Here is a 14668-nt window from a genome sequence, read left to right as displayed (position 1 = left end):
TTAATGTAGCTTTTGTATTTGTATTTTCTGTGTGAAATAGGGAAAGGTAAAGCAGCTGACTGGGAAATGGACGCTGCTGCGAGAAAGATCCAGTGTTTCTATAGGAGGCACAAAAATCAACGGCAAACTCGGGGTGTCAGACCAGGTTTGCAGTTGGACGAATCTTTGTTCTGATCAAAGAGACTTTGATTTCTCTAAGCAGCCAGTGACCATGAAGGATAATCAGCTTGCAGCTTTGCTAATCATTGAAGAAATAATTACATGCTCTATCTTTTTTTAAAGGCTGGTGTTGCTTCTCAGGCTTGTGGTCACATGGTACTGGGTGGCGTGTAGTCGCATTGCCTAAAAATATATATTGTGGCAGCCTTTGTTAATAGTTGGACTGATTTGATAAGTGGTATGATTTAAGTCTTGGCAAATCATCTTACTTGGGGAATGAATTTTCCTTTTGCTGAAATTGCTAATAACTCTGAGGGTGCTCTTCCTCTTGAAAATGGCTTGGGTCATGCTTGGGTCATGGATAGCTTTCTTTTATGCAGGCATCTATCAGGGCATCTGCCCTCTGCTTAAGGGCACATCTCATCGTGGATGATGTACACCAGAGATTGGGAATCTGTGGCCTTTCAGAGCCCCAGCTAGCACAGCCAATGGTCAGGGTTGCTGATAATATCTGAAGACTACAGGTTCCCCCATCCCTGGTGTAGATTGTGTTTGGTGCTGGGTAGAAAGTCTTGCTTTGTGGCAGGGTCCTATCTAAACAGCTTTCTTCCTGCTCTTTCATTTTCGGATGCATAATTCACTTGCTTCTGATTAAATTCTCTTGTATGGAATTCATTTATGTATTTTTGTTCCACCCAATGAATATTGCAAAAATGCTTCCTCATTTGCACAAATGGTCCACCCAAGTCATTAGGAGATGAAGAAGAATCTCCTTTACATAGCCTTACATTAATAATGTAGCTGCACAGTAAATACAGCTATTTGGAAACATTTCCTTGCATCGGAGTGTGAATCGTTGGAATTCAACTTCAAAATGGAGATGTTTAACAAAAAAAGGAACATTATTGTTTCTTTCTTGTTTAGGACCAGGGTGCTTTGGCCATTAGAAGCAGACATATGTTAAAAAGTAAGACTTTAATCTTACAACACATATTTGGAAGGAAGTCCCATTGAGTTCTTTTGAGCAGGTAAACTCTGGATTATGCTTCATGCAAATTCCCCCAATGCATGAAGCTGCTACATGTTTTTCCACTTGCTTCTGTATGGAGGAGACCCAGGTAGCCAGGACTGATATAGGCTCCTCACAATTTACCTAAAGTTAAATAATGTTGACTGATAACTTTCAGTTTGAAGTATTGGGATTAGAAGAAGAGCCACTCCTGTAAATGTGCTTGCAGCTGGAAAACAGTGCTGAGGCTATAATAGTAAAATAAAGAAAGGTATGTATTTATTGATTTTCTTTTTCATTTCACTCTGGAGGTAAATAACCGTAAGTAGAAACTGATTCTAGATTTGCCTTGGTTGTTTGACATCACAATTAGGTGGACCTGCTTCTTACAGCAGAGGCTGAGGTTCCCTTGGAACAACATCAGATATGTGGCACAACATCAGATATGTATGATCAGACCAAAGGTCCGTGTAGTCCAGCCTTCTGTTTCTTATAGCAACCACAGCCACATGCTTCCTGGAAGACCCTTGAATCTCCATTGATGTGAAACACAGTAAAATGCATGGACTACCTTTTAGGGTTGAGGACAAGGAAGGTGGCGTACTAAATTTCTAGCTGGATACAGGATTTGTACTCATGGTTATGAGTAAAGCAAATTATGGAAACCGTATTTATGTTGTTATCTCATCCTTGGCACATGTGAATGGTTTCTTTTAAACCATAACATCTTCTTGTGTTTTTGATGCATTTCATTTGCATTTGCATTTGCATTCTGAGTGATTTTGCCCTCACCATCAGTGCATTTGCTGTGGCACACTTTCTAGTTGTTGGAAGGTTACAGTTTCGAATACTGATTTGCTTGATTCTGTAAGCAACTCACATTTATGTGCAAACCTGATCCAAAGCTATTTTGCAATTCCTTCTGTGCTATAGGATGGAATGTAGCTACTCCCATACTCCCTCTAGAAGACTTAGCTAAGTCAGGAATGATATTTTTCTCCTGCGTACTTTTTTTTGAAGGAAATGTGAGTGAGCTCCAATATTCTCTTTTAATTATGAAGGGTCTACAAGGTATACAAAGAAAGAATAGGTTTGAACATTGATATAGGTATAAGGAAATGAACATAGGATTAAATCGGCCTGTAGCTATAGTGGTCTGAAGTGGCGTGCATGAAGAAAGGCTTTGTTTGTGACACCTGTCACTGCTGCAGTGCCTGTAGCACAAGTGTTCATGGGGCTGACTTGGGGTTTTCATTATTAATCCGCTACATGCACTCAATTAATTATATTAAGACACATAACAAGCTGCACTTCTGGATAAGTAACTGATGAAGCCAGTAGTAAATTTCTTTTGACTATTGTTTCCTCAACCGTATGCTTTGTACAAAAATATGCTTGGCTGCTCATGCGTGTTCTGCTGCTGCTGCTATTTAACATTAATTCAGCATGCCATTCATTAAGCAGTTTTAAAAAATAGTTTTGTTTTAATTGTGGATTTAACTGGAAGCAGAGTCGATCTTGGCCCCTATACTCACTCCCAGCAGGGAGTTAAATAAGGCACTCTGAGTTTTACAGATGAACAAATTTCAGATAAGTAGCATTTAACAAATATCCTGACCCATTTTGTGTGATAGTAATTGATCCATTCAGAGCAGAAATCCCAACGAGATATAACTTAAGTGGAATGATCATGCTAATTGGATAGGCGTGACAGTCTTTATTGAAGTGTTTTATTAATAGCATGCAAGACTGGTTAGGAAATGTGTATGTTTTGTAGCTAGAGGCTGTAGAAATGAGATGACCAACCATATTGGGTTAGCGCTTGCTATCACATCAGTGATTACAGTTTTCATCATCATGGGCACCAGCCATAGCTTTCTTTGCTTTCCCATCCAGAATGAGTTCAGTAACTACAGCGAAGTCATATAGGATTGTCTGCAGTTTCAGAGGAGACTGCTTATCATTCAAAAGAGACTGTCAGAGTAAAATTGGATACCACAGACCCAATGTTGTGCCGTGGATGAAAGCTTAGTGTGGTTTTTTGGTTATCAGTTTGTCGCTTGCCAAATGCAAATAGCAGTCCACTTTACAGTGTTCAGTGGCGTAGCGTGGGTTGTCAGCACCCAGGGCAAGGCAAGTAATTTGCGCCCCCTAACCCGTGGATTTGCGCCCCCTAACCCTACCCCCCAGATGTTGCGCCTGGTGCGGCTGGCCCCCCCTGCACCCCCACACTACGCCACTGACAGTGTTGGTGTTATGTGAACAATTAACAGCAAATAATGTATTAGAAATTCCCCTGGGGACTGAAGGAGCTGATTCTTGAAATCTTATCTGGTGGGGAAGGAGCTGTAAGTTCTGAGATGGGAGTTGGAGATTGGGGGCTGCACTTGTGTCACCCTCAAGTACGTATGCAAACCAAAGCAATATTAGGGCATTTTCTTCCTTCCTCCACTTCCTGGAATTCCCTTCTGTGGGTAAACCCACAATCACAAAGCCTCAATGACTGGTGACGGTGAGGTGAGAAGAAATCATAAGCAGGGCCATTGCAAGATTGGAGGATAAATAGCAGTGTGAATACAGGGGTTTTAATCAGAACTGTGGCATGGGCAGGCAGTCACATCTCCCTTTCCCATGTGCATGGTCTTGATCCTGAGGGATGCCCCCTGCAGATGTAATTTAACATTTAAAACTAGCCACATTCATTGTCATCAATCCGTTCGCATTTGTCTGGGTTGGCCTTTAGACTTTGCTTTCTCCCCAACATTCATTTTGCAAGTATAGTGATCCCCCTCCTCCTGTTTGGGGGCCAGTAAACATTCTTGCCTCCCCCCCATGTGCATTCTGAAGTGGTATGGTCTAGGAATGCGTACTTCATGTATTTTGTCTCTGAGTCACATGTTGCTTATTTGTTATCCTTCTTGCAATCCTTTGAACTACCAGAAATTGGTGGTTTGTGGCCAGTTTAAGCAGGAATCGCTGAGAGTGTGACAATGATATGGCAGGCCTCTGCAGCTGTTCATGAGAAGCAAAAAGAGTAAATGTCCCACCAGTGTTCTAGTTCCATACAACTGAAGACTACCTCTATGAAGCCCTGCTCTCGGTTCTGATGTGCTAATAGATTAATCTCATTTAACAACCCTGTATCCCAATTGTAAACATAGTACTCTGCACATGAAAAAATGAGAAAATAGGTCAAGTAATTCTTTCTGTTGGTGTAACAGTGCTCTTTACAGAATGACAATAAAGCACCCATTCGGGTCATTTTTATTGACACAGTCTAAAGCCATTACTTTAGAAGTTTTAATATATCCGTTGGCTTGATTTGTGTAATGTAGCCCAACTGCTGTTGGTGAGAATTGGATTCTCTTACTTCCTGGAGCAGTTTTCAGCAAGAAACAAAATAAGTTTCTGTCTCTAGTGTGTTGTTCCACACTGGAGGATGTGCTTCGGACATTCATTCCTAAGCAGATTTCCTTCCTTGCTTCAGTCGCCAGGAAAAATGGAAATTAGAGACACCTTCTGAAAACATTTACTAGAAGCCCATTTCTCCCTTCTTTCCACCATCCCCCAATATCCAGACTTTATTGTCTGTAAGTTCCAGCCAATCAAAGGAAGCTCAGATACAGTATAGCAGTGCCCTGAAATACATGAAAGTAGCTGTTTTATTGACACCTCAAGATGGCTGAAAGTGATTTCACCTCTCACTGTCAGCATCGTTGCCATTGGCACACTTTGCAATTGTGGAGAATCACAGTTTTGAAAACTAACTTAGTTGATTCTATAAACAACTGAAGTTTACTGTACAAAACTGTTCCAGAGCTACTGTGAGATTCCTTCTGTGCTAGGATGTAACAAAGTTACTCCAAGACTCGCCCTAGAAGAAGACTTGGCTAGGTCAGGAACAATAGCTTTCTCCTGCATGCTCTCTTTTTGAAGGAAGTATGAGTGAGCTCCAATATTCTCTTTTCAGTATGAAGGATATACATGGCATGCAATCAAAAAGCAGAGTGAAAGCTTTGAACATTGAGATGTAGCTATTTTCCTGAAACCTCAAGATGGCTGAAAGAGGCCTTTGCCTTAGTCATGACATGATGGTGACCAAAATAAAAGATTTTGTGCAGTTTTCAGATTTTGTTAGAATGTTGCTTTCCCCTACGTTTCCCTTAAATACCATAAACGAATGAAAGGAGGGAAATGGGGACACCTTCTGGGCTGGCATCAGAACCCAGCATCCTTGGGCCTTTGATGCCCAGCAAGGCCCATCAATGATGCCTCTCCTAGTCCCCTCATCTTCAAACAGATTCTGGCAGGATGTTCAAAGCAGCACTAGACAGCTGGGTCTATCTTCCTTTTCTTTTCTCAGTTTCCCTTACAGTGATGGTACCTTGGGGGCATTCTTTGAAATTAACATTTGCTAGGTCCATCTAGAGTGGTATTAAACTACCACATCCTGTCAGTGCATGGATTTCTGATTGCGCAGTGGGACTTGCCTCCCTCTCCTCCCCTAATACCCCAGCCCCAAAACCTGCTGCAGTGGGTTGGGGGAACAGATTTGGGGGAAGTGTTGTGGGGAGAAGGAGAGAAGAGTCCATTGCTCAAGCAGAAATCCTTGCACTGACTGAAGATTCGCGTAGTGGTACATTGGATACCACCCATAGGGAAGAATTCAGTGTCTCACTATGCTGTTCTGTCCAGACCAGCATTGTAGCTTGCCAAATGGAACAATCTTCTCTGCATGCTGTTCTGGGGTTTTTCCTGTCCCTGGCACGTGAACTAATCGTAGGCGAAGGGGGTGGGGCAAGCAAGGAGAGGAGATGGGAATGCCCCGTTGCACAAGTCCTTAGGTGGGCTTCCACTAACAGAACTCATCAGCTGAATTCCACCCTTAGGGTTTTCAGTACATAGTTACAGAGGATTTTGAGGGACTGAAATGCACATATTTCCTTGACTCTGTTTTTTACTAAAAAATAAAAATTGAAATGACGATAGGAGCCTATCCTTCATAAATAATAATAAAACGATGGTCCGCTCCAATCTGTGCACTTTCTTGACAGCTTTGAATTTCAACAGCTGGTGCAGGTCCAAATGAAGGCAAAATTTCTCCAATTGTGGAAGATTTTAATAGTGTCTCTAGATAAATGAGAAACGGTAATCCTTATTTTTCCATGCAATATTTTTGTTGAGCGCAGGCAGAGAACAGGTCAGAGAAGACTGAACGTATGGTTTTCAAATCCTCGTAGACCATAATCCTGTGAATAAATCAGGATGACTCATTAGCTGGAAAGCAGTGCAGGCTGTTTTTGCTGAGGCAAACAGCTATTTCTGTATCAGGCTGTTTATGTTTTCAAAAAACCTGATAATATTTTTAATGACCTGGGTTGCTGAAATGTCTCATGGCCTTTTACACACTTCGAGGCTGAAATCTAACGCTGCTTTAAGGTGGCTTTTGCACATGTCTCAGAGGCAAGTGGCAGCAGAAAGAGCGTGAATCACTCAAGCGCTCTGTTTAACCACATCCATATTCTTGTGTACAGGGAGGAAAACAGATAGATCCTTCCAGGTATGATACGCATTTTCCAGATGGATAGGTAGAATTATGCATCTTCTGTGTGTGTGCGTTGTACACATTGTCCCTTCAGATGAGAACCTCCCTTGGGAGATGGGAGTGGAAGTATGAGTCAGTCTTTCTTCTCCTTTCACCATTTCTAAAGAATATTCAAACAGACACTGAAGCTGAAGGTATATTTATTATTAAATTATTAAAAGTGTTTCTGCTTATCTTTCCAATCCAATAGATGGCACTCAAGGCCTCCTTTCATACATTTGATACTATTAGCTGGCACCAATGACAAGCTTAAAGCACAAGATGTGATAAGGTTCCCTATGTCTGTGTTTTGACCAATGACAAGCTGCCATAGATAATTAAATCTTATCACTTTCCAGCCTGGTTTTTAATTTGCTGCAGTTTTCTGAGGATGCGATTTGTGTTAACCTACAACTGGTCCACACAAAATAAGACAGGCATGGGTGCCTTTTAAAGCAGCTGTCTCTGTGTAGCATGTTGAAGTTTTTCTATTTTTCTTTTTAAGGCTATGGTGACATTTTAAAAAAACACACCATGCTACCCCACCCTGAAATATGCAGCAAATTTCTTTGTGTGTGCCATTGGGCTGCCACAGGAAACAATCTTTAAATAACCTTCATGTTGTGTGCTTGTTTGCACCAGCCCTAACATGTTTCTTCTCTTGCATTATTACATTACCATGTGGATTAATATGAAGACTTGCCTTGACAGTCCTGGTTGATGAAGATAGGCTAGTTGGAGGAGCGAGATGCTCACATTACCTCTGGGTCTCTATCTGCTTTGTTGCTAAACATATCTCCTTAAGTCATTAGGGGTGTTGATCCAGTATCCTCCAGTAACATTAATCCCCCCAAAATAAACATCCATTCAGTATGCAGAAGGTTATGTTAATATTTATCAAATGCATTAAGTGACGCTGTCCATTTGTTAGAGTGCTGAATCTGGACCAGTTTTATTGAGTTCTGGCTCCAATTGGTTCACTGATTGACTATGTACATTGATTAGCTATATGTTCTACAGCCTTGCTTCCCATATGGAAAAGAGAGATTTTAATGACCACCTCACAGTAGTGTTTCATTCATTCTTATAATATTTATTGGAAAATGCTTTACATTACAGAAGTGCAATGAAAGAATAAAGAAAACCCTGCATTTTTGCTCAAGTAAACACGTTTTCCTCCCCACTCCCCTTTACAAAAGAATCACAAGCCCTGCAGAATATTCAGAGTAGCACAGATGGAAAGAATAATTTAAAATATTAGCAAAATTTACAAGTAATTATCGGAAGCAGGCAGGACATGAAAGGAGCTCAGAACTAAGAGCTGCATTTGATAGAAAACACAAGAATATAATATGTTACAGTATTGATTTTAGTTTTGTCTATAACGGATTTCCAATGGATTCTATTATTCAGTTGAAATGTTAGGTATTTGCAAATGAATGAACTTTGTTTGTTGAGGATTTATTGCAAATGAAATTAGAAGCTGCAGCATTTTATAAAGTGATACTGAGTAGTCCGTAGTCTGAATCCGTGCTTGAGCTTTCCCTTAACTGGGTGGCATTATCAGAAAAGACTACATAAGTGTCCAGTCTGAGCAAGGTGTCTGCTCTCAGTTCTTGGATACAGGGACAAGGTTGTAGAGCAAACAGACAAGGATAAGGCTAGAGCAAGTCAGGTCTGAGAGGCCAAAGGTAGGGGCATAATCAGTACAAGGGACATGGATAAACTAGGGCTAGGACAAGGCACTCATCACAAAAAACGTTGTTTGGACTGATGGGGCAGCTCTCAGACCAGACCATTATAGGCCCAGGTGTGCAGGCATTGATTGACCTGTCATTTCAGCTGACAGCTAATTCAGTCTAGTTGGGGCTCATGCTTAGCCTCACTTACCCTTTGCCCCACTCTTTCCAGGCACGGTTCGTGCTTAAAAGCTCCATGTCCAAGCTTTTTTTAAAAAAATGCCCGAGAGCTTTCCCCACATAAAACTGCTCTTTAGTGCTCCATTGGAGCAAATGTCAATTCAGGTTTTTTGCTGATTTCCTGGAAAAAGTGGAGGAAAGATAAGAGTGGAGAAGCCCTTCATCTGCCTGGTTCAAGATCTCCTTTCCTCAGTGCCTTGCAGTAAATGAAATACTTTCTGAGATCCCACAGGATCATCTTGGCCCTTGTGATACTTTTCCTGATTTGCAGTATACACTCAAGTTGAGTTTCTAACATTGTGGTCTTAACTCCCAAGCATTTGGAGTGATTTGGCTTTTCAATTTCCTTTTTACCAACCTCCTCATTTTGGGGACATTTCCTCTTTTGAAATCAAATGTGACCTTGTTGGATTTCCTTGGTGACCTAGCCATTTACATGTATATTTAATTTTACAGCTTAATGTGGGGGAGGAAGGGAAAGGAGGTTGTTAGCCGCTTTGAGACTCCTGAAGGGGAGTGAAAGGCGGGATATCAAATCCAAACTCTTCTTCTTCTTCTTAATGGTCACAGTTCCCCATTGGCTCAACAATGCTTAAATCTTGCACCAAGTCCTGTAAGCCACTCAAGATTAAGTCTAGGGTCACCACCCTTCTGGTCAGTTCCAACACCAACTGTTCTGGAGAACTGTCATTTAGGATACCTAGAATGTTTATCTCTTTGTCATGACTAGAACACATATGTAGCCAGTCTATGTGAGGGTAGTTGAAGTCACCTATTACTACAAGGTTTCCACTTTTAGACGCTACCTTGGTTTCATTCATCATCTCAAGGTCTCCTTGAGCATTTTGCCACTGACCTAGCAGCTGGCATTTTATTCTGAATTGCAATTTTATTGCCCCCCTTTTTACACCACCTTGTGCATGAAAGGGGTTACAGATATATTTCAGGGGGAAAAAATATGGTTACTGATTCCCCCCCCCCCGATACTGTGTTTTAGCGCACAGGAATCATTGAGCAAAAGCAAAGTGAATAAGGATTTCAGCAAAACTGTGCATTTTTATCTTAGGCACAGGCGCTGATGTTGAAGATCCTCAAGTGAAAGACCTGGGAAAACACACCCAAAACAGACAGACAACCCCTTTTAAAAGGAGTTACACAACCTCCCCCACCCCGCCCCCTGGCACCTTAAATACAGCAAGAAAAGGAAGCAGATAGATCTGTGAAAACAAGCCCCTCTTGCCTGGCATAAAAGTAGCTAGGGAATATTGGAGACAGCTTTATGCTGATCTTTAATGTACCCATAACAGCAGACTCAGAGGCAGGAAGTTCTTGACTACTCAATCCCCCAGAAATATTTTAAAGAGTAGATGCCTAGATTGAACTCATTCTTATAAAACCTGGTGCTTTAGCACTAACCTGAAGGGCTCTCACATCCCCCTAGCAACACTTTGTGCTGCTGTGAAGGGAGGCCTGTTTCACACACAGCCCTAGGTTTCTCCGCAAGACCCTCCAAGCAATGATTTTAAGCGCTGAGAAGAGGTAAGGTGCCATTGAAATGAAATTGTGTTTTACTCTTTGTAGACAGGAAGGTTGCACGTTCCCTCTCCTCCAGCAGCATGCCATACAGCAGTGAAAACGACTCCGACCGCGAGATGGGAAAGCGAGGCCGCAAGCTAGAGAAGACCGACAGACATTCAGGGTATGAAAGTGAAACCACAAAGACCCAAAGAGAGGAAGGCCAAGGAACCGACGTGGAGGAAGAGCCAGACATGGGGGACGCCCCCAGCAAAGCAGCCAGAGATGTGCCACGCACCTCTCACGAAGTCAGGGAGGCAAGAAGTCAAGACTCAAGTCCAGGCAGTGAGGAAGGCAAGGTTGTAGGTTCGGTGCACAGGAGTATGAGGGACGACAGGGAGAAGGATGTGTTAGGGCATTCTGAACACAGCCGTCGAGCAGAGACCAGAAGTAGAGGACCTTCTGAAGATGAGGATGAAGGTGGTAAGTATGGTCTGCAGTCAGAACTCTGATGGGTCCATTGCATACAAGTGTGTGTCATTGCTTGTTCTTGACTGACTGCATCCTTTTGCAATCTAAGCTTTGATGATGGCATGTGAAACACAACATTATTGTTAGAAAAATGTGATTCCCCCTCTCACCCCCAGTTTACTGTGTGTGCCAAATTGCTGGCAGTGTCATGCACTGAAACCTCCATGCCATGCTGTTGTTTCGGGTGCTATAATTGAGGTCTGTGTGATTTAACATGTAAGGCTTTGGCGAGCTTTCCTCTTGTCTCCATCACTATCGTTTGCGTGGCATTTTGTGACAGCTGAATTTATTACTTTCCTCGATGGAAAACGGAGACAAGCAGGTGAAATGGATCTGAGATCAAGCAGTGCCCAAACTTGATTGCCATCCCGTCTGAAAGCACAGCTGGAAAGGCTATTTATCAACATAGGGAAAAACAATTGCATCAAACGAAGTTAATTAGTGTATACCTCTTGTAGGTTCAGAGACATAATGACATCTAAACCACATCCTTGTGTTCTTTTATTGTTTGGAGTGATGAATATGTGAGACACGAGATAAGAGTTTCTGTTCCACATTTTTTTTATTGTGAGATTATGGACAGGTTTCATAGCTTTAAACTTAGCAAATTAAAGATAGGAGTATAGGAGTCTGCCTTATATCCAATCAGACTATTCATCCTATCCAGTATTGCCTACTCTGACTGCCAGCGACTCTCCAAAGCCTTAAGCAGAGGTCATTCATATCACCTGCTATCTGACCTTATAAACTGGAGATGCCAAGAATTGAATTCTGGGCCTTCTGTACACAAAGCACATGCTCTATCAACAAGCTATGGTATGGCCCCTCCTCTAAAACCATATATATAATTATTATTATTTTGGATCATAAAATGCATACTGTTTGCACAATCGATTCCTATTTTTTCTGGGTCTAAACCCCTTGGAGGGAAAGAAACAATTAAGGTGTGTAGTATTATTATTATTATTTAACTGTAGATCATAGTGAAATCATTCTAGTCACTTAATATCAACCCATAGTGATGCAGACACGAAAGAAAGTCATAAGTCATGCTAACTCTTCTGATTTGTATTTTTATCTGCAATCATCTGGTGGTGAATTATACAGTGATCTTGCTTCCTATTAATAGACATTGATGGTTTATTTCCTATTGCTTTGTTCTGTTCAATGGAATAGTTTGGCATGTGCGGAATGTTATGAAAATTGGAATGGTTTGCAAACATCTTTGGGCAGGGTTGCTTTTCATTGCCTTGCAATTTGTTATGTATCTAACACGGAGGAAAATTGAAAAAAGAGAGTGAAAAGTACAGTTCTGGATGATTATGCTGAATTATTTATGGGTGTTTTAGTTGTTTGAAATCTTTCCCTTCATCCATATGCTGGATTCTCAATGTGAGCAACTTCCCAATTAGACTGTTAGATGAGATGAATATTTAAGTACTGTTGAAGAATGAAGTTATTAACCACTTAACAAGTACACACATAGGATTAAGTGCTCTAATACAAAATGGAAGCATGGAGTAATCATGTGGGTTGAGTTAATGGCCTGCCACAGATTTTAGTGCAGAAGGGTATCATCATTTCTGTTTAGCTCAGATTTCTGAACATGGTAATTAAACAGTTGTTTGATAGTCCTGGATCTGAATTAACATAGCATTTAGCAGAGGATGTCTCCAGACTCTACTGCTGTGGTAGCTGGAGGTGTTGAGATTTTTGCCTGGCTACTGAAATTATCTTCTGCCTCTCCCTTTTTTTCTTTCTTTTTTTGGAAAAAGGTGTCCCCCCTCCCCCAGTCTGCTGAATGTCTGCTTGAATAGGGTTGATCATGGCTGATATAGGGGGAGACGAAAGAAAAGGAAAAACAAAAATAAAACATGTTCAGTGGACTTTATTTTGTAGCAAGAAAGAGAAACCCCCCTACAGAAGCAGGCTTCCATGTATGTTGAGGGTGCAGGGGTCCATTCTAGATGAGCATTTACATCTACATATTGTGAGCTGCCTTGGGTCCTATACTGATAGAAAGGCAGGACTGAAATAAAATAAAATAAGTACATCTTAGTAATAACAATAATAATTTTATTATTTATACTCCACCCATCTATCTGGGTTGCCCCAGCTGCTCTGGGTGGCTTCCAGCACATATAAAAACATAATAAGACATCAGATATCAAAAACCTCCCGGTACAGGGCTGCCTTCTGATGTCTTCTAAAAGTTGTATAATTATTTGTCTCCTAGACACATCCAGACCCTTCCGCCACTGGTTGTAGGCAGCATGACTAGAATGGGATAGGTGCCAGTGTGTGCATAATTTATTGCATTATCAAGCCTCTCACTGCAATGACCTACCTGTTTCACCCATTCTGCAGAACTGGAAGAAAATCATCCTTACACCAAGTGGTTTAAACTCCTTGTGTACAAGACTTGTTCACAAAGCAATACTGGGGAGGGTTCAGATCCCAATGGGGCTAATGAGGTGTGTACACCTAGGCAGAACCCATCAGGCTTCCTCTTTTAAAAGAAACCTACCCTAATGCCAGAGAGCTTTGCAACTTTCAGCAGTGATTTCTTTTTATATACATGTCGTTTTGGAGACGAGAAGAAGAAAAAAAAATCTTCTGTTTCTGTTTCGGGAATAGTGGTTGCTAAGCTAATAGGAATGCAATATTAATAATACATACTCTGTTAAGAACAAGTAAAATGTAAATAAACTTTATTGCATAAGCACTGAGGTTACAATGAAAATATTAGCACAACTTTAAACTGTGTCATGGCCTAATAAGAATGTGGTGGAAATGTAGCAGAATAGGACATGTTGCTTCTCATGCGTTTAGGAATATCAAATGTTTGTTGAAGCATGGGGATTTGCATTCGGATCTGCCCATGCATCAAAATGAGATGAAGCTCACAAGCTATTTAACCTGTTTAGAGAATTGATGGAATCATTGGAATTGCATCTGGAAACTTAGTATTCAAAAATGCCCTGAGTTTATCTGCAGGTTTTCTATTGTCTTGTTATTTTGGTTTGTGTGCAAATTAAAAATATTTCTGAACAAAAAGATCACCTTATGATCTGGTGGTATTTTTTGTAACTTGTGTGTAGTAGTAGTAGTAGTAGTAGTAGTAGTAGTAGTAGTGGCAGTTGTTGTTTTGTATTGTGGAAATTCCACTGCATGCAATTTTAATATCTGATGGATGGGATGCTATTTGCTTTATGTATGTGTTTAATGCATCCATGTGGGTGATGTGGATTTTAATTGGCATCCTTAATTGCTAGTAGAGTAACCTGTAGGCCAATGTGTGATCGGCATTTCCCCAATTTCTCTCTTTTGCTCCCTGTTTTGTGATTGTTGTGCTATTTTTTGAAGATGGCAAATCCGTCAAAGAGAAAATAGCTGAGGCCATGGAACATGATCGACTTTTGAGTTCTGAACCTGAACCAAGTGACTCCAGTACAGAGGATGAGGAGGAGGAGAGCATAGCTATGAAAGATAAACATAAAGGAGATAACCATAAAGGTAAAATCAAATGATAAAGCCTTAAGTGCCACAACCCATTCCAATACTGGTTGAGCTTTATTCTTTTTATTTTATGCTCTCATCTCATCCTTCTTTTAATTTCCTTCATTTTGTAGTTTTGATTGTGTCTGAATAACTAGCAACAAGAAGGTTGCTTGTTTAGGCTGTTTGGAAGCTGGCTTGTGTGTTTGAGTGTTTTTGTGTGCTTTGCTATGTCTGATACAGATTTCTTAAATTCTTAAAGCTGCACTGATCAGACTTGAACCACCAGGTTAGAATGAACCCACCTTTTAACTAGTATTCCCATTAAGGAATAGCAAGCAAGCACCAAAAATGTTGCCTTCTGCTAGATGGTATGGGGAGATGTGGAGCAGAATCAACAACACATGTCCTGCAATGTCCGGTTTGAGCCTTAATTAATTACCCAAATTCTAC

The 14668-nt window shown here is 41.0% G+C and overlaps 1 protein-coding gene across 8 annotated transcripts in view; it reads left to right on the top strand.

Moving 5' to 3' along the window:
- Nucleotides 1-14668, top strand: part of ERICH3 (glutamate rich 3) — a 62437-nt gene that overhangs the window by 38602 nt on the left and 9167 nt on the right. For all 8 annotated transcript variants that reach the window (XM_083742894.1, XM_083742891.1, XM_083742895.1 and 5 more), the window contains 2 exons: nt 10253-10669; nt 14084-14233. In XM_083742894.1, coding sequence (XP_083599020.1) covers nt 10253-10669; nt 14084-14233 — 567 coding nt within the window. The remainder of the gene's footprint in view (nt 1-10252; nt 10670-14083; nt 14234-14668) is intronic.

This window comes from Podarcis gaigeae, assembly GCF_964106915.1.
Source record: "Podarcis gaigeae genome assembly, chromosome: 6".
Taxonomy (NCBI): Eukaryota; Metazoa; Chordata; class Lepidosauria; order Squamata; family Lacertidae; genus Podarcis; species Podarcis gaigeae.
This window is presented reverse-complemented; position numbering and strand designations above follow the sequence as displayed.